At 37.9% G+C, this 20,396-nt stretch overlaps 2 protein-coding genes and 1 pseudogene across 3 annotated transcripts; 2 read left to right on the forward strand and 1 right to left on the reverse strand.

Annotated features, from left to right (window-relative positions):
* Positions 1-73: 73 nt before the first annotated feature.
* On the reverse strand, positions 74-4,236 carry LOC121766625 (annotated as a pseudogene).
* Positions 4,237-9,713: 5,477 nt separating this feature from the next.
* LOC121769243 (TOM1-like protein 5) lies at positions 9,714-14,595 on the forward strand. Its single transcript, XM_042165987.1, has 10 exons — positions 9,714-10,076; positions 11,106-11,217; positions 11,480-11,558; positions 11,662-11,760; positions 11,839-11,952; positions 12,403-12,563; positions 12,690-12,765; positions 12,988-13,073; positions 13,356-13,517; positions 13,660-14,595. The coding sequence occupies exons 2-10, from the start codon at positions 11,117-11,119 to the stop codon at positions 14,057-14,059; spliced, it is 1,278 nt and encodes a 425-aa protein (XP_042021921.1). The 5' UTR covers positions 9,714-10,076; positions 11,106-11,116; the 3' UTR covers positions 14,060-14,595.
* Positions 14,596-15,511: 916 nt separating this feature from the next.
* LOC121768374 (ferrochelatase-2, chloroplastic-like) lies at positions 15,512-20,325 on the forward strand. 2 transcript variants are annotated; one of them, XM_042164858.1, is made up of 10 exons: positions 15,512-15,703; positions 16,338-16,662; positions 16,763-16,906; positions 17,384-17,485; positions 17,837-17,940; positions 18,026-18,152; positions 18,334-18,489; positions 18,790-18,890; positions 19,055-19,256; positions 19,585-20,325. In XM_042164858.1, the coding sequence occupies exons 1-10, from the start codon at positions 15,654-15,656 to the stop codon at positions 19,807-19,809; spliced, it is 1,536 nt and encodes a 511-aa protein (XP_042020792.1). In that variant the 5' UTR covers positions 15,512-15,653; the 3' UTR covers positions 19,810-20,325. The 2 variants fall into 2 exon arrangements, with proteins under 2 accessions (XP_042020792.1, XP_042020793.1); XM_042164859.1 differs by having other exon boundaries at positions 15,514-15,703; positions 18,337-18,489.
* Positions 20,326-20,396: the final 71 nt, after the last annotated feature.

Here is a 20,396-nt window from a genome sequence, read left to right on the forward strand (position 1 = left end):
GCCAACGCAATTTCTGAATCATATTGCTCCGATCCATAATAATAATGCAACGTGGTTGAAATGGTCCATAGAGCTTCTCAACAATTTATTGAATGTGGAAAAATTTTTTAAAAAAAATAACAAAGGAAATGCTCATTATTTCTGGAGAATATGAATTACATGAGCTCGATGATGGCACGGCCAATGATAGTCTTGTTATCAAGATCCTGAAAAGCCTTGGCCGCCTCCTCAAACTTATAGATTGAAAATCCCCTGCTCCGCCAGCTCCACCAGCTCCCGTCTTGGCCCGCCCTCCATACGACCCGATCACCTTCACCTTCCTCCGAACCAACTGGATGATATCCACCTCCCCCAACCCCCCACCGCCCCCTCTCTCACTCTGTATGCACTGCTGAAACGTCTTCTGCCCTCCCAACGCATCCACCGCTATGTCCACTCCCCTCCCATCCGTCACCTCCTTGATCTTCGCTATCGCATCCTCCTTTCTCGCGTTGATGCCGTGTGTCGCTCCGAATGCCTTGGCTGTGTTCAGCTTCTCGTCTTGCACGTCCACTGCGATTATCTCTGTCACGCCAAACGCCTTTGATATCTGCAGAACACTTTCTTTTTTTTTCTCCCTGGTTAGTCATAGCCAGAGAGAAATGACTAAAAATGTGTGTGTTCTTATCATGTTTTGTTTATTTATCTACCTTGACCCGACGCCGCCTATTCCTATGACGGCGATGGAGTTGCCGGGTTTGACCTCAGCGGCATGAGCAACTGCGCCATAGGCGGTGAAAACGGCATAAGACAGAGGATTCGGCGTAAGGGAGTGTGTCTGGCATCACGCAGTACTCAGCAAGGCCTCCCATGCTGAACATGTATACCGGTGTCTCTGTAGGTTGTGTGGTTAGCGAGCATATAATTTATAGAGGTATGTAAGAATGTGGCAATATAGATGGTGGAAATAAAATGCGTGTATTAGTGGAGTGTCGGAGAAATAGGCGTGTTTCGCCGGTCGTAGAGTAGAGTGTGCCTTTGGCTGGGTTGTAAGCGAAGAAGGGCTCGCATAAGTGGTCCTGGGCATTATGAAAGCACCGATCACTTTTGACCCGACCGGATATCTGGAATTTGAAAATTAAATATACTCACTCCATTATTTATGATCCCGTGTTGTTGTTTGGTTAGAACTTAGAATGAGCAAATAAGAGCATCCACAACGCGTTTCTCCACCGGCTCGCGTTCCATTCAGGAGGAACGAAATCGCAGAGAAACGCGTTGTAGCCGCCGTTCCGTCGCCAGCCCGTTCCCAACCCGCCCCGCGACCCACCGTTACGCGACGCGGCATGAGACGCCATGCGCCTAGGCGTCGTGGCGAGCTCCCAGGCCATGCGTGACGCCCATTCGCCGGCCCGCGAGTGGGCGTCGTCACGATGACGCAATAAATATTTTTAAACAAAATTGAATTTTAAAAAAAAATAAAAATAAATGTAAACGGTAATATTACCGTTTATAGCCGTTTTGCAATTTTTTTTATTTCTTTACTCTATAAATACTCATAATTCATACTCATTTCACTCACAAACACACATCTATTCCTCTCAAATCCTCTCTATTTCCACCCCAATTTTCATCTCAAATCAACTCTGTTTTTCTTCTCCCCAATTTAACCAAACTAATGGATCTTTTTGAACAAATGCGTCAAATAATGGAATAATCACTTGAAGAAGATCTACGACGGGAGGCGGAGGAAGCCGCGCCGCCCTAACGACGCCGCCGCAAGGTTAGTACGCGACTACTTCTGCGATAATCCGGTTTGGGGAGATACGTACTTCCGTCGCCGTTTCCGCATGGGGAAACCGTTATTTCTCCACATCGCAAATACTTTGGCAGCCAGGGAAGAGTTCTTCCAGGAAGGGTTCGACGCGGTCGGCCGTCCCAGCCACACGACGCTGCAGAAATGTACTGCAGCAATCCGTCAGCTTGCGACTGGACAAACGGCCGACATGTTCGACGAATACCTCCACATCGGAGACAGCATTGGGCGAATGTGCTTGCTCAAATTCTGCAAAGGCGTCCGGGCAGCCTTCACCGATGAATTCCCGGGATGCTCGGCAGCGTCGATGGCATGCACTGGCAATGGAAGAATTGACCGGTGGCGTGGAAGGGGTCCTACATGAGCGGCCACAAAGGCACCCACCCAACCGTTATACTCGAGGTCGTTGCTGACTACCGGCTTTGGATCTGGCACGCGTACTTCGGGGTCCCCGGGTCGAACAACAACGTAAACGTGCTCCACCAATCCGACCTCTTTATCGAAGTTTTGGATGGTAAAGCGCCGGCCATCAACTTCGTCGCCAACAATCGGCTTTATAAAATGGGGTACTATCTCGCCGACGGCATCTACCCGAAGTGGCCTACCTTCGTGAAGACGTGCGGCAGGCCTGCGAACCCAAAGCAGGCGCTTTTTGCGCAGAAGCAGGAGGCTGTTCGGAAGGATGTGGAGAGGGCGTTCGGGGTTCTCCAAGCGCGCTTCAACATTATCAAAGCCCCGGCTCGTACGTGGTTCATGGAGAACATGGTCGACATCATGTATACGTGCATAATCTTGCACAACATGATTGTCAAAGACGAAGGACCCGATGCGAGAAATTGGTTCGACCCCGAATCCCCCGAAAGCTCAACCGCAAGCAGTCCGCCTCGAAGTGGAGCGCATCCGTCTATACAAGAACGGTTATCTATTCGCGCAAGGACACGCGACTCTAGTGCCCACACCCAACTCCAAGAGGATCTAATTGAGCACATTTGGACAAACTTTGACTGATGAAATTATTAAATTGTGTACTTTTATTTTTTAGGAAATTATTACATTAAGTTTTTTTTACGAATTTTATGTTGTAAGTTTATTTTATTTAATGAAGTGTGTTTTTTTAATTGAATTTGGTTGGAAATAAAATTAAAAAATGAAATTGAATGAATAGTAATTTTAGGAACGGTTAAGAAACGGATGGTTGCAGGTTCCGTTCCTTAGTTAAGAAATGGAGTTAAAAGTAAAATGATAGTAGTTTAAGAAACGATTAAGGAACGGTATAGCAACAGCGTTGTGGATGACCTAAATGAAACCTTTGGATGACATTGGAATCAGTGTGGGGAGCGTGTTGAACAACCTCGCCGGTTATCTCATGGCCTGGGACACGGGAATTTGACCATCCACAATAGGAATAGCCCAGCAATAGCTCAGCCATAGCCTAGCCACATAATATCCACATCACTATTAACAAATATATACAAAATGAAATAATTAACAATCACACAATATACGAAATTTAATTTACGAGACATATACGGGAAAAGTTTAATAATAATATTTAAATTTAAAAAAGTACAATAATTTTAAAAAAATACATTAATTTAAAAAAATACAATAATAAAAATGAGTGCCAATTCACTCCTCGGTCTCCGTCGTCGCCGCCTCCGTCGCTGTCGCCACCACCGCCGCCGCCACCACCGCTGCCGCCGCCGCCGCCGGTCTCCCTCCGTCCCGCCTCCAACTCGTCCTGCAGGCTCATGAGCAAGGTTTGAAGCACGCTCTTCTCCACGGGATCCGTCGCCACCCGTCATTCGGCCATCGTCTTGATCAACTGAGCGCTCGTTTGGGCGCGAGCGAAGAATTTGAGATCCTCGGTGGATTGGCCAAGGGGGGATGCCGACTGGACCTCCTGGGAAGCCCCGGCGTTCCCCCTCGCCTCCCACTGAGCGCGCTTGCGCCCCATCGGGCGAGGTCGGCCACCGACCGAACGCGGCGTGGGGAACTCCTGCGTCGTCTCGGGGAGGTCGTGGGAACCACCGCTGCTGCCGCTGAAATCGCCGGTGTTTGTGACCCGCTACTCCCGGAACTAGGCTCGTTGTTGAGATCCATTTCCCTTGTTGATCTTGTACATAAATTAAGATAGAGAGAGTACTCGTTAAAACAAGTGGTGCGAATGAAAATGACGAGCAAAGCGCGTATTTATAGTGTTTCGGGAAAAAAAAATAAATTTCGCGCTAGGCGGTGTGCTGGGCGATCCGGGCGCTGCAATAGCGCCGAGCGGACCGCCCAGCGCTGCGCGGTTTCTCTCCATTCGCCCGCTGGGCGACTGCAATAGACCGCCTAGCGAACCGCCCAGCGCCGGCGCTCGGCTGGGCGGCATTGTGGATGGTCTTAAGGTCGCCTCTGATCACGTGCAGATCCGAGTGGCACGCCCCACAACCTACCATCAATCAACAAACTTCATTAATGCTCTGTGCATATCCAAATATGAACTATGTTGCTAAAATTTGAGCCTCACTTACTATATATAGTAAAATTTGAAATAAATATGTAACGACAATGGTCTCAATAAATTCACTGAATTGTCAAATTTAGGACAGATCTACTTTTCTTTTTTTTTTTAATATTGAAAAGTGCTTATATTTCCATCTTTTAAATTTGTTACTTACTCGAAACAAATTGAGAAAGTTTTATTCGAAGGAATCAGGTCAAAACTTATTAAATGAGTCATGATTATTCATATCTAAATATAATTACTTATTAGTGATGTTGTAAATTCATCTCAACATATACTCCATAACTTATTGTAACACACAAAGTAATGCATTTTTTTTGAGACCGATACTAAAGTAGTAAGTACTAGTTAGAAAGTAATGCATGTTTTTTGTATGCAATAAAATATGCCTTGGAATCATATTTGATTCGGATCAAGAGCGGAGATTCCAATAAAGAGTGGAGTTTGTGAATATTCATAAACACTAAAAGTTGTTTATCTCTATTAAAAAATTTGTGTCGCTGTCTCTCTCTCTCTCTCCATTGATTAATTACATGATAATTGACATATATTCATTAAAAAAAGTGAGATGAATAAATATACTGTATTTAATTGAATATTTTGCATGTAATTAGGGGTGAGCAAAAAAACCGGAAACCGAATATCCGAACCGAACCAAACCGAAATTTTGAAATTCGGTTCGGTTTTTTCGGTTTGTCGGTTCGGTTCGGTTTTAAAAATAAAAAATTTCAGTTTTTCGGTTCGGTTCGGGCGAATAAAAAACTGAAAAACCGAATTATATATATTCTATTAATTTAATATATTATATTATATATAATATATATATTCTTTTAATATATTCTACTATATAATATATATTATATGTATTATTAATTTTATATTATATATAAATATTCTATTAGTATATATAAAATAAAATGAAATACACATATATAAATATATATTTATATTTTTTTTTTCAGGTTTTTCGGTTTTTTCTGGTTTTTCAGTTTTGTTCGGGTTTTTCGGTTTTTTAAGTTCGGTTTTCGGTTTCGATTTTTCGGGTTCGGTTCGGTTCGGTTTGGATTTTGAACTAAATTCGGTTTTGGCAAAAAACCGAACCGAAACCCGAATGAACACCCCTACATGTAATTGAACATAAAATTGCATAGGTTTGACAATGAAATACTATGTATCACCAAATAAATGGTTAGTCATGGGCCGGGCTTATGGAGAGAATGAAAATACTACAAGGCTAGGAGTTTGATGGGCCAATACATGGATCAAATACAAGTAACAAAGATAGGCCTATTGGTGTTCATGGGTTAAGTCTAGAACATAAATTAATTCATAGATAGTACTACTAAATTCTTTAATAAGTAATGGTAAATGCTTCTTGAAAACATCCAATCCCAAGCAAGGAAGTTTTCCGTGTCATTAGCTCGCGGCGGCTTCTGCGGAAATTCTCCAGAAATTGTGCAAATGTATCTTAAATATATATATACTCCACTCCATAAAATTTTTTGCGAATAACATGTAATTCTCCATCCGCGATTAAGAGTCTCATTATTTTATTTCGGTTCGTATTAATATGAATAAGAATCATGGTTTACTTTTATTATAAATGGTGATAGGTCTCACATTCTACTTATATTTCATTTAAAAATAATATATATATATAACTCAGACTCATTCCTATCACCCATTTTTCTTTATTTCTTAAAACCCATGTCATAAAGAAATGAGATTCTTAATGGTGTACGGATAGAGTATTATTTAGTTCACTCTAAATAAAAATTACGGGTTGAGCTATGATTGATATCTTGTGGTAGATACTTGATGTTATGAAGCAAGTACTAGTAAGAATTAGTAGTTTGGGATACTATAAAACCTATTTTTGCTTTACTATTTTAGTAAGCATTATTGTTAATAATTTACTTTGGTTGGTAAACGTATGCGTGTAATCATGCAGTGTTATGGAGTATATTTGTGTAACTGCAAATACTCGCAATTGAACTTGGAATTATTATTATTATTCGTGGGTTTTAGAGTTGTCAATTGTCTGGCTTTTGTGTTCTTTTGTATTATTGGGCTATAAAGTTGTGGCCCTATCTATATACAGATAATGGGGAGGAAGAATGAGAAACAGAAAGTAAAGAAAAATAGCAAAAAATGGAGTATTTAGCAAGAATTATTTGATCGAAAGTTCAGGAGCAATTTCGTTAGAAAATTAGAGTAACTACTCCTACTAATTTTAACTAACCAGGAAAATTAATAAGCTAATTGGCTTCTCATCGTTTTTATGGAGTATAACTATAATCTATTCATTGGATATAAAATTCAATGATATTGTTACGGATATATATGTCCAGTCAATTTTATAAATACTATCTTCTTTCTTTCTTTTTTTCTCTCCACCAACTATTATGATTGGATAGAATTATCTTTTTTTCTATTTTTGTCTTTCTTTCTATAATTACAATTAGCTAGAAATAAACAACAAACAATGGCAGTTTTCAGCCAATCCAAAAGGTACTATTTTTTAAAACTAAACCAAAATGTTACCATTACTCCCTTCTCAAATTTTGTCAAATTTGATCAAACACGAGTTTTAAGAAATGTAATGGAAAGTGAATTGAAACAGTTGATAGGACGTGAGTCCTATTTTTAAAGTATTAGTTTTATAATAAAATGTAAGTGAGAATAAATTAGTAGAATGTGGGGTAAAAAATAGTAAAAAGTGAAATGTGATAAATTTTATGGGATGAACGAAAATAGAAAAACGTGATAAAATTTAAGGGAGTACAATTTAGGCAAATTTTATTTTATTTCTAAATAGATAGATATCGTAATCTTCATATATGCGAGAAAAGTAAAGCGAAAGATGGCTGCGCTCGCACTATTCATCATAATTCCGGCCAGTTCATCAAAGCTTGTTGAACTATCCCGCCGATAATTCCATCTCCTCGAGTAGGCTTTCGGTTAAATTACTCGCTGGCCCCACGAGAACACGTGGGGAGCACCGATAGGGAATCGTGTCCCAATCTGCGCCGACTGCGTGTACAAATTCAGTTTTCATTGCTACATAATCATCGCTTGTACTGTATATTATTACTTTAATACCCTCCCTCCACATACTATATTTAAACCAGCCCCACAAATATATTTATTCCCTAGTCAGTTTCTCATCAAATTTAAATATACATTTTAAATGAAGAACTCATGGCGCAGCTCCTAATTACTCCTCCCTTATAAAAAATAGTCTCATTTATAAATTTTAATAAGAAAATTAGTAAAATAAGAAAAAATGAGAAAAAATAGGTAAAATAAGAGAGAGATAAAAAAGTAAATAAAGTATGAGATTGATGAGAAAAAATAGGAAAAGTATAAGAGATAAACTTTATATTTTTAAAAATAAGACTATTTTTTATGAATATTTAAAAAATAGTAAAATGAAACTATTTTCCGTACAGTCTGGACTATTAGGGAACTATTAGGGAAGTTTGAAGTGCATTTTAATTCTACATAATGATTTCGTAAACATATGACAATAAAATATCAAAAGATTAGTTCATTTTCGCCAAGGAGTATCTATGATTGGGCCTTGTAGAATATCAACACGACATTTTAATACCAATATAAAAAATCTTAATTCCATAAATAATTGTGCTACTATTTTATTCTGTCCATGACTTATTGATCCATTCTATTTTTATTAACCTATACCACACAATTCCATTGTTTATAATGCTCAATTATATCCTTTATTAACTATTGTTACTAATGGACCCACACTAATTATTAATATTATAATAAAAATGATTGAGATCGTTACTCATTCCTAACACATTTAATAAAATTCGGCAAATAGTAAAAGCTCGGATACACATGCGTAAGTGCGTGTAGCATACGCACTTGCCCAGTGTTCGGAGCTATCAATATGATAAATAAGATAAGTAAACACTAAATATGCTTTTGATCTGCATTGGGACGTGTGTCATACACAATGTTCACTTGATAAAATTTTACTATCTATGTACAATAATTTACAAACTGTATAAAAAAACAAATTATACATAAATATTTGAGTGTGTTAAATATTACCTTAATTAAGGAAATTACTCGACTGATGGGATCAATGTAGTACCTACTATTTCCTGAGAACTAATGGACTCTTATCAAAAGTGAGACCAAAAAAAATATGAACCATCTATTGTTACTACAGTATTGTTGATCAACCATTATACAAGAAGACTAAAAAGAGGGATAACATGGATAGACAAGTGCTTCCTCTGCAATTAACTAGACTTAATTTAGTCAATGACTTGGATCTTGTTTTTGAACAATGATATTTGTTGGACAATAATATGCCTTACATGAGGAAATATTGTTTGAAGTTATTTGAATATTGTTTAACGATTGCTAGATGGATGCATTTATTCCAATTCAAGGAACAAATGATACAAGACATAATATCATGTTATTATTTAGTTGTCCACACGGGTAGCGCACAAGGTTATTGGTTCGAATCCTGACAGTGACAGTGTTAGAGTTTCATCCAACACGATGCGTGCATAGATAGGGCTGACAGTTTTTGATACGACACGAACCCGCACGAAATTAATGGGTATGTGTCAAAGCTTATTGGATTCGTGTCCTTACCGTGTCGACACGATAACGATACGAAAATTTCGTGTCGTGTTCGTATTACACGTTAATAAATAATAGTATTAATATATTATAATATTATTATTAATTTTATTTTAAAATTTAAATTAGGTTTAGTCTAATGGAGCACAAAGCTCTTATTATTAGCGTGAAAATTCTATTTTCACGCTAATTGGTTCGTGTTTGGAGTTTTCTTAACGAGTCGTGTTCGTGTCGTGTTGACCCGAAGTGGTTCGTGTCGTTAATGAGTTCGTGTCATGTTCATGTCGTGTTCGTGTCTGAGGGTAGTGGGTCTTGTTCGTGTTCGTGTTTGGAGTTTTCTTAACGAGTCGTGTTCGTGTTTGTTGTTATCGTGCCGTGTCGTTATCGTGGTGACACGATAACGATACAACACGCACAATTTGTCACCCCTACGCAAAGAGTAAGAGAACATTTATTTGATAAATAAACTAGGATCAAATAGTGATTTACCCTCTCCCTCCTCCATCGGACCAGGATATGAAAGCCTTGAAGGCAATGGATTCGTTTTTTGAGTACAAGGTTGTTTTAGTTTTCATTGTAAACTTTGAGGTGTAGTAATTAGTAGTAGTACTTAAATCTAAACAACTATCAACCAATAATCCCTGCTCCATGTAGTTTACTCTTTCGCAAAATTGGAAGAGAAAGAAAGGTCTTAGGCAGGGGTATATCTGTCCAACAAATTATGAGTGGTGTGGCGCTAGCCATTTATCACAAGCCAAATATCGCCGCTATTTATCGACGCTATCCTTTTCACATCTCTGCTCAGAAATTCAGCACACAATCACACACTAACACAAGAAAGATTTTAAAATCAACTCCAGACACAGATTCTGGACAGCTCTTGTTTTTATCATTGTTATTAGGGTCGCTAAATTAACAGTATGGAAAAAGTTGAAATCATGGAAAGAATATAAAGCCTCTTAAAGCGGGAAAAAAAGAAAAAAAATACAGTTCACAGAGAATCTCAATTTACTATCCTTTTTCTTGATGATTGATACACCTATTTATACAGTTGTACATAAGTGTCATCTATGATTACAGCTATATGTACGTACTAATTGGCGAGTTGGGGCTGCTGGTTTTGCTCTTCTGCTTGCTTCTCAGGTGGGCAATTTCTCTCTCTTGATGATTAGGACTTAATTGATCCAGATCATTCAGTTTGTTTTTTGGATTTTGTTTTGTTATTATTCCGGAACTCAACATTTTGATTTTAGTTTATGATGAGTTACTTAATTTTGAGATCTGGTGCTAAATGGGTGTGGGATTGAAGGGTTTAACTTTAATTTGTATGGTTATAATTGTGGTGATTGAGTGGCTGTTAAGGAATAGGATGAATGATGGAGATGGAGATGGATAAGCCCATTTTTTGTTTTTTTTTTCAATTTTTGAATTGGGTTAAAGTTATCATGAGGATATGAAAATGATGGATGATTATCTGGATTTTTACGTTTGCAATTGGTTGTTTGTTATTCATTAAAATATTTTAAAAGCTATATCTTCTAATTGATTTCATTCCTCTCTCTCTTTCTCTGTCCCCCTCGTTTTTGTGGGAATTTCAGGATTGTGTTACTTTCTTCTAATTACTAGGATTTGAATTAATTTTAGCCCTGTGAAGGTAGTTGGCACAATTGATCAAGGTTTACAAGAGTTGATATGTTTTAGCATAGTGATGGTTTAGTTAGCTAACTAAATTTCAGAAATCTGAAACAATTCTCAAAATGCTTCTTGATGCTCAATTGTAGTTGCTGATGTTTTGTAAGGCTGATTTGGGGATGCTATCTGCTCTGGGTGGTCCTATTGATGAACTGTTTTATTTTATGATTTTGAGCCTCAGTCTTGGATGATCTCAACTTTCTTACCTACTATGTCTTCTTTGATTGGCAAACAAGAACTATAGTTCTCGTATAGTGCATGCGCACATAAAATTCAGCGTTCCTCCCATAACTGATCAGTCATAACTTGTGAGCGTGAAAGGTTATTGATTGTGGAAAAGATTAGCACTGTAGTATAGAGTGTAAAAGCTTTAGTGATGAGTTTATAGAAGGCCGGCTGTTGATTAGTTTCTTATGCTTTGTGATATATAGTAAGATATCTTTTCTGCTTGGTGATGTTTTCTGATAATCCTTGCTGAAGGGATCATAAATATGGCATCTGAACTTGTAAATGCTGCAACAAGTGACAAACTCAGTGAAACGGACTGGACAAAAAACATAGAGATTTGTGAACAGGTCGCGCAGGATCAAAGGTAACTCTTACTATGCTATAGCTTATGATGATTTACGGTGCTCTTCTAGATGATGTTTTGTACATTTTCATTGCTGAACTAAAGGTTTTTTGGCATATGATTTTATTGATAAGTTTCTAACAACTTACAGGCCTTCACTCTTTTTTCTAGTTCTTTTTATTTAGTCCAGAATCAGATTAGTTTAACTCTCGATTTATTCCTTGCTCTCTTGATAACGTCGTATGTATTTATTTAGTTGTGCTTGGCGTTCTTAACAATGCAGACTAGCTAAAGATGTTGTCAAAGCTATTAAGAAACGTCTGGGGAGCAAACACCCTAATACACAACTCTTCGCCGTAATGGTGAGTGCTATTTTTAAGTCCTTCCACTTTATCGGCTATGGAGGACTTTTTTGATTGGCATCAAACATGATTTTCTTCCTCTTGCTCTCAACTTACTTTACAGCTGTTGGAGATGTTGATAAACAATATCGGAGAACCTATACATAAGCAAGTTATAGATACAGGAGTTCTCCCCATACTTGTGAAGATAGTTAAGAAAAAGGTGGGTATTTTGATATACCAGTTCCTCAGTTCTCAGCTGATTATAGGTGTTACATTATTCTCGTCATCCTTTTTGTAGTCGGACCTTCCAGTACGGGAAAAGGCCTTTCTCCTATTAGATGCAGCTCAGACATCTGTTGGTGGTGCTTCTGGGAGATTTCCTCAATATTATTCATCATATTATGAATTGGTGGTAGGTATCCATTGCTGATTTTGTCTTATTACCACGTTACAAGTTTCAACAATAATGGATAAAGTTAATTTGGTTGATTACTAGTTGAGTTTTGTCCCACTTACTTAGAGGCTCAATCAAATACTCCTTCACTTTAATAAAAGTTGACTAATGCTATGAAATAGTTACATAATCCAGTTAAGTTGAAATCCTAATTGGTTTTAGATGCTGCTTTTTCCAGTGAGTCAGTGACAACGTCCAGTTGTAATGTAATTACACAACCTGTGGATCTACTTTATGTGAATCCCTCGATATATATCTGTACTTAGTGCTTATTGAGTTTTATTATTTACCATTCACAAAGAAAACCTTGGACACTGCCAGAGTTCAACATATCCATGTCAAGACACTATTTATTTTGGCTAAACTAATTTTTTATAACCAGTGTCAAAATTGGAAATTATTTCCCAGAGTGCAGGAGTGAAATTTCCTCAGAGGCCACATGATAACCCAAACCCTTTAGCTACCCAACATGTGGATAAGCTGCCTACTCCACCTAACAAGGAGCCTGCTGCTCCTCAATCTGCAACAAATGCTCCAGAAGCACAAGCGCACACTGTTCCAGAATCAAGGTATAACTTTTGCAAATATGTATAGCGTGCCAGCTTAACAAATTGAAGGAAGAAACTTGTTCTCAACAGTTTTTTCCATGCTGTAGTTTTCTTCATTTTACTGAACCGTCCACAACTTTGCTTCAGTATTCTTCAGAAAGCTGGAACCGCATTGGAGGTACTGAGGGATGTCCTTGATACTATTCATACACAGAACCCTGAGGTATTATTCTGCTGATGATGATAAGCTCAAATCTTCTTAACTTGCAATGTGATGTTGACTTTCATTTCGATGACCATACAAAGTACAACAAAAATATATGGTCAAATAAAGAAGTGGCATTCCGAAATATATTGTTGCAGTTGCTAGAATAGTAAACAATGGAATGCATCTTGAGATTGCCTTCAGTAATGCACTCATAATCATTAGTTATTGTTTTCCCAGGGAGCAAAGGATGAGTTCACACTAGATCTTGTGGAACAGTGTTCATTCCAAAAACAGCGAGTGATGCACCTGGCAATTACTTCGCGGTAAGTGATGATATTTTCTGAAAGAATCTCATTGCTACCATGCAATACCCTCTCTGTTGGCAACAATTGTAGATTTGTAGCTTTGTAACCTGGCTTGTTACATCAACTCCCATACCTTCATCGTCACTTCTGTTAGCTTTGCTTTTCCAAAATTTTGAGAATATCAATGTGATATTGTTATATTAGGTGCAGTTGATGTCAATAGTTAATATTTTTTCAATGTTACAAGTGAGCGGTAGCATTATTAAAATGATAAAATCTCAATTTGTTTATATCTCATAGGGATGAAAAAGTTGTCACACGAGCAGTCGAGCTTAATGAGGAGCTTGAAAGAGTGCTGCGGAGACATGATTCTCTTCTAGCTGGCAGAATGATGCCTACTACAACTCACACTGGCCATGAGGAAGAGGAGGAAGAGGAAGAGCCTGAACAACTTTTTCGGCGGTATGCATATTATGTGGCCAATTTGTGTTATTCTAATTAAAAGCTTGTTTAGACATTGGTTCCACATTCTGTTTGATTTTTCATGTGTTATTTTTTTTTTCTCAGCTTTTCCATCAATATAGCTGCTTCTTATGTTGAACAGGATAAGGAAAGGAAAAGCTTGTGTGCGACCTGAAGATGAAGACCACCAGAGTGATCGACCAATGGGATTGATGGGGCACCCTGTTCCTGGGGAAATGTTACATCGCCCACTCATAAGGCCCCTAACCGTGGAGCACCAGCAGGAAGCTACACAGCGGCCTAATATAGAGCCTAAGCCAGAAACCATCAGGCCATTGCCTCTGGCAGTAAATCCGGAAACAAATCTTGGTAGATCTGCATTGGCAATCCCTCCCCCGCCTGCTAAACACGTCGAGCGTGAAAAGTTCTTCCAGGAGAACAAGACAGACGGATCAGCTCTTAATGGCCACATAAGAAACCTTTCATTGCACAGTAGAAATGCCAGTAGCTCGCACAGTGGAAGTACAGAATTTAGCGACTGAGCTAAAGGTATTATTGCTCTGGAATATGTTTACCCTTTTTCTTCAATTGATTGGATGTAGTACTGGTGTGGAGATTTGAGTTGATTGCCACCATTGTGCCTTAAATTGACGATCACTCCAGAGGTATTCAGCTGGAACATGGGATGTTGTGGGAACTTACTGTTGTTCTCAGAAGTCTGTTTGTTGGGATAGGTACTTGGAGGTTGACTACTAGTGGTTGTTTCACAAACTTGAGGTTTATAGCAAGATGGTGAGCTTGAGGTTGACTACTAGTAGTTGTTTCACAAACTTGAGGTTTATAGCATGATGGTGAGCTTGAGCTTGAAATTTTTTTTTATATAGAAAATGTTATTGTTATACAGACCAAATAGCTATATTTTGTTCTATATTTCCTTCCAATTTGGTTTCTTCTGTAGATAATTTGTTGTATTTTGTAGGTGTAGTGGTTGTGGATTTATATAGTATGGTTAAACTGCTTATTGGTAGTCGAACTGAAATATTTTGTGCTTGTTAAAATTACAGTTTTTTTCGTTGTACCTTTTTGCTTATTCAACTATTCAACTTCGTTATTTGCTTCTGAGGATGCAAGATAGAGAATATCAAACAGAAAACCCTATCCATCCCCTATCATAAGATTTTGTCTTGTTAAGTTGAAGGCTAAACCACACTTATAGTGGGGTCGTTTTATCGATGAGTGCATGCAATTCTTGCATAAAGGTCATGCTAATCTTCTTTGTATCGCCCTTGAAGGTACACCCACTCTTATGCTGGAAACAATAAAATCCCATTTTTTCTGTGGGTAACTAGGACAATTTGGAAAATTGAGTACGTTTATTCAAGAAAATTTAGAAACATTAAAATTGAGCATTTTAGAATTTTTTTTAATAAATTTTGATTAAATTATGGTATATCATGTTGACCATAAAATTGTATTACCTGATATGACATTTAGAAAAATCACAACATAGTCCATTTATAAAGAAAACGGTGTCCTTTTGTTATGAGACACTGCGAACTACACCCCCCCTCTCAAAGTTTGTCCCATTTTTCTATTTCCGTTCGTCCCACAAAATTCGTCTCATTTCACTTTTTACCATTTTTGGTAGTGGACCACGTATTCCAGTAACTCATTTTTACTCACATTTTATTATTAAATTAATATATAAAAAAAGTAGGACCCACACTCCACTAATTTTTTCAACTCACTTTTTATTCTATTTCTTGAAACTCGGGCCCGGTCAAAGTGGGATAATATTTGAGGGACGAGGGAAGTAATTGTAACTTCATATTATCCAGACAAATTTGAAATTACTATAATTTTTACCTGAATTTAGTATAAATTTGTAATCAGATTTAATATTGAATCTCCTATCCACCGGATTGGTATTTTCTTGTTGAGATTAAAATTTGGGATGTAAGTGAAAATGTGAAATATCCAGTATTGCATGAATCTGTGAGCGAGGAGGAAAGAGTGATCCGTGACACACGTGGCCTAGTGCCAATACACAAACAAAATAGCCACACTCTTCAGCCACCAGTGTTCCACTGTTCCTCTATTTCCACAATCTGTATTCTACTCCTTCGCAATCTCAAGATGAACCAATCCTCCATGAATATACGAATTCAAGCTCCTTCTCCGTCTCTGTAACTACTTCCTTATCTTTTACTACTGTTTCGCTTCGGATTATGCTTTTAAGTGGTGTTTCTCAGTGTTGCTGTGTTTGAATTTTGTGCAAATCCGTGATTCATCTGTTTGTGTCTTCCTTTTGGGGGTTGTGCCATGTAAAATTGGTTGGTTCTCCGTGAAGAAGTTGAGTTCAGTTTTTTTGCAGCTCACTTTTCAAGGGAGGGGCAAAATTAGGGCTTAAGTTTGTTGGAATGTGCATGGGATGGGGGATGAGCTAATCTAGCTAAAATATCTGAATTCTTGATGAAGGGGAAGCTTTGGAAGAGATTGCTAGTGAATGAGAAGTTATTTCGATTAGCCAAACTAGACTTTTGAATGATCTTTATATATTTCAGTATTTTCTATTTATGGTTGCAGTGTGGCTTAGGAGAAGACTAGAGAAAAAATAACCTTTTGATTAAGTATACTAGTAAAATCGATTAGAAAATTGTCTGTATCTTCAGAATTCCCAACTTAAAGTGGTAAAGGCCTGAATTAATTGATGATGTAGGGTGAAACAGAAGTCAGCATATTGTGCGTTGCCTTTTTGTCCTCCAGTTTTATGGTTTATGCATAACACTTCTGATGTTATATGCTAACTTTTCCTCGCAGACTACTGCCACGTGCCAAAGTCTACTCTCTGGGAATGTGTCCTTGCTTAAGGATGCAGTTGGAAACGTGTTCCAATCCTAATCTTTTAAAGACATCCATAGTTGCAAGATGCCCCTCGGGGTGGTCCAAGACATCTTCTGTATTTACAGAGCAACCAATCAAGCATTCAACACGACCAGGAGCTGTGGTTACCTCTGGCTCTCAAGAAACGTCCACCCCTGCCCTAGTTGGTAATGAAAAGATTGGAGTTTTATTGCTTAACCTTGGAGGTCCTGAGACTCTAGATGATGTACAGCCGTTCCTGTTTAATCTTTTTGCAGATCCAGTTAGTATCTCTTGGCTACACCATTCTATTCATTTTGCTGGCAATTTGTGGAAGTGACTTACAATTCTTTCTCTGTTGTTTTTTGCATATTGGGAAGTAGGATATTATTCGACTGCCAAGATTATTTCGCTTTCTTCAGAAGCCCTTGGCACAGTTTATATCTGTTGCTAGATCGTCGAAGAGCAAAGAAGGATATGCTTCAATCGGTGGTGGTTCTCCACTGCGTCGTATCACTGATGCTCAGGTAGGATCTTATTGATATGAATTGAGAACTACCTTAAGATAGGATATGTTGAAGGTTGTAATTCGATTTCTCCTGTATTCATAATAACACCAAAATCAAGCAGGTACTTTTATTTTCATTAGTCATTTAGGAGCATAGAATGTGAAGTTGCATAAATAAATATATCTTGGTAACATGATATAATCCAGTGCTTTCTATAATGTATTTTGCTCTTTGTTTGTTTCATGTGGGGTTTGCATCCCGGAAAGAATGGGAGAATAGGATGCCATATTTGGAAAGGTCCATTCATCTATAGAATCTTTGCCAGATGAGAACTGATATAACTTGATACTTAATGTTAGTTAATCAACTTGTTTATCATTCTAAATTTGACTGCTATGACCATTGGGGAGTAACATACTATTAAATTCTCGAGGTGGTTCTGATATGGTTCATATCTTATAAGTCAATTAAACTGTACCAAATTGCTATCTCTAGGCTGAGGAGTTGAGAAAGGCACTATGTGACAAGAATGTTCCTGCAAAAGTTTATGTTGGTATGCGCTACTGGCATCCGTTCACTGAAGAAGCTATTAAACAGGTATGCTTACTTTTGAGTTTTCTTGAAATTAAACAACTATATTGACGACTCTACAGCTGTTGTGTATAAACCTTTGGCTCATAGCAACTAATATCTGGAATGTGATTTCTTTGTTAATTATCCTAGATCGAGCCTCACACTTAACCTCTTGTATTTCATAGGATATCATTCTCTGTTGTGAAGCTGTGTCTGGGTCTTTACTTTAAATAAGCTTTTATTATAGTAATGATGTAAAATCTTTATATGGATGTCAATAGAGCTTATCAGTTATTTGGTGCTTCTAGCATTACGGCTTTCGGTATGTATCATTGTCCCGTGACTCTAAATTTCTTGTGACTCTCATTTGTCTAGATTAAGCGAGATGAAATTTCAAAGCTTGTTGTGCTTCCACTCTACCCACAATTCTCAATCTCTACTAGTGGTTCAAGTCTTCGGCTTCTGGAGAGTATATTCAGGTGCTTATATCTGGATGTAAAATTTCAAGTATGAATCTTTCATGGCTAAGTAAGTCCCGTTTCATGAAAAATTGGTATACTTTAGGGAGGATGAATATCTAGTCAACATGCAGCATACTGTAATTCCTTCCTGGTACCAGCGGGAAGGATATATAAAAGCTATGGCAGATTTGATTCAAAAAGAGTTGGAAAAATTTGATTGCTCTGAGGAGGTAATGATGATGGTGGTGGTTTTATATGCTTCTTTCCTTCCATTCCAACAAATTCCGAAGCTGCTTTGTACTACCATAAGCTACTTACATGATTGAATCAGCAACACAAAATTACTCGAAATTAAAAAGAAATAAATTTTTGGATGCACTTTCTATTTAATTTGATGATAGTTGTTTATAGCAGGTGATGATCTTCTTTAGCGCACATGGGGTACCACTTGCATATGTAGAGGAAGCTGGTGATCCATACAAAGCCGAGATGGAGGAGTGTGTCGACTTGATAATGGAAGAACTAGAAAAAAGAAGGGTAAATAATGCATATACCCTTGCCTATCAGGTATGATACTTCTTTAGCTTTGTATTTTGTAAAAGTAATAAGCGTGTGTTTCAGATCCATGGTGTAAAATTTCGCCATAAAATTGCATTTTCTCTGTCTTTTGTGCCCTCATTCATGTTGCACATGCTTCTGCAAGTTTTCCGCCAGCATGTGGTTCCAGTGCAACCAATTCAACTTCATGCTAATGGTTTCACAATTATTTATATAAGTCCACTTTGTTGTGTCTTTGCAATTTGTCTTTTCCCTTGGCCTGTAGTTATTTCTTCACTATTTTGATTTTTTTTTCCTAATCTGTTACAGAGTAGAGTCGGACCTGTAGAATGGTTGAAACCCTACACAGATGATACAATCATTGAACTTGGACAAAAAGGAGTGAAAAGTCTTCTAGCTGTCCCAATTAGGTGAGACTGTGTGATCAGTACATGCCACCATTTTGCTCATACTTTCTATAGCTTCCTGATAGCAGAAGGGGTATATACCAAGGATCACTTTTCCTCCTCTTTTCTGATATGGCTGTTTCAACTGGTAGTTACTCACATGTTTTTCCATCATTATTTTACCACAGTTTTGTCAGCGAACATATTGAAACCTTGGAGGAAATGGATGTTGAATACAAAGAATTGGCTCTAAAATCTGGCATAGAAAAGTGGGGACGAGTTCCTGCACTTGGTTGTGAGCCTACTTTTATTTCAGATTTGGCTGATGCGGTTATAGAAAGTCTTCCATATGTTGGAGCGATGGCTGTCTCGAATCTTGAAGCTCGACAGGTAATTTAGTACTCCCCCCTTCCCTGAAAATTTGTCACTTATTTCCATTTTTGTCCGTCCCCAAAAATTTGTCACCTTTCACTTTTACTATTTTTGATAGTGGACCCCACATTCCACTAACTCATTCTCACTCACATTTTATTATAAAACTAATATATAAAAGTAGGACCCACATTCTACCAACTTTTTCAACCAACTTTCTATTACATTTCTTAAAACCCGTGCCAAGTCAAATGGTGACAAATTATTAGGGAAGGAGGGAGTACTATTATTCATTCTCTTTGTACAACTGTCCAGATTTTAAAGGTGTCTATGGTTTTTTCTGCAGTCTTTGGTTCCACTTGGCAGTGTAGAGGAGCTATTGGCAACATATGATTCACAGCGCAGGGAGCTTCCTCCACCCGTAGTAGTTTGGGAATGGGGATGGACTAAAAGTGCTGAAACATGGAACGGAAGAGCAGCCATGCTAGCAGTTCTTGTTCTGCTTGTGCTCGAGGTTACCACTGGGGAAGGTTTTCTTCACCAGTGGGGTATATTGCCCTTGTCTTGGTGACAACAATTTCTCCCATTTCCTTTCATCCTCTTACTCGCCTCTATATATACCTACACTCTGAAATATATATATATGGGCCCTAGATATAAGAAAGATACTACTGCTTTTGAGGAAAATCAAGAATGAAAAATATCAGAAGTTATCTTTATAAGTTGGATGCAGAGAAAGAAGGATATTCACACATCAGACCTTCGGATCTATCAGAGGCTACCGCTGCAAACTTCAGGACTTGTACAAGGAGGAATCAGGAAATCAAAAGGCTGTGAAATTGAGACCCTCATAGTTTGACAGTCACTTGGCCTACAGGTTAGTTTTCCAGTCGGGTTTGCAGCAGAGTTTCTCTTCCACTCTCCTTTTTGTTTTCCTTCAATTTTATGTTGAACAAACACAGTGTTGTATACACCCCTAACATTTGATATTCATGCCCGCTTATAAATTTGTCAAGTTGTATTAATGAAAATATTAATGCGGTTCATGCATATCGATGAATGATGAGAACTTCGTTTTGAATGTGTATATGCTTATTATCCTTTTATGTTATAGTAGTATTTCTTGTTGGACTTTATCACCTGATAGATCTGTTAGCG

The sequence above is a fragment of the Salvia splendens genome, chromosome 15, assembly GCF_004379255.2.
Source record: "Salvia splendens isolate huo1 chromosome 15, SspV2, whole genome shotgun sequence".
In the NCBI taxonomy this organism is placed as follows: Eukaryota; Viridiplantae; Streptophyta; class Magnoliopsida; order Lamiales; family Lamiaceae; genus Salvia; species Salvia splendens.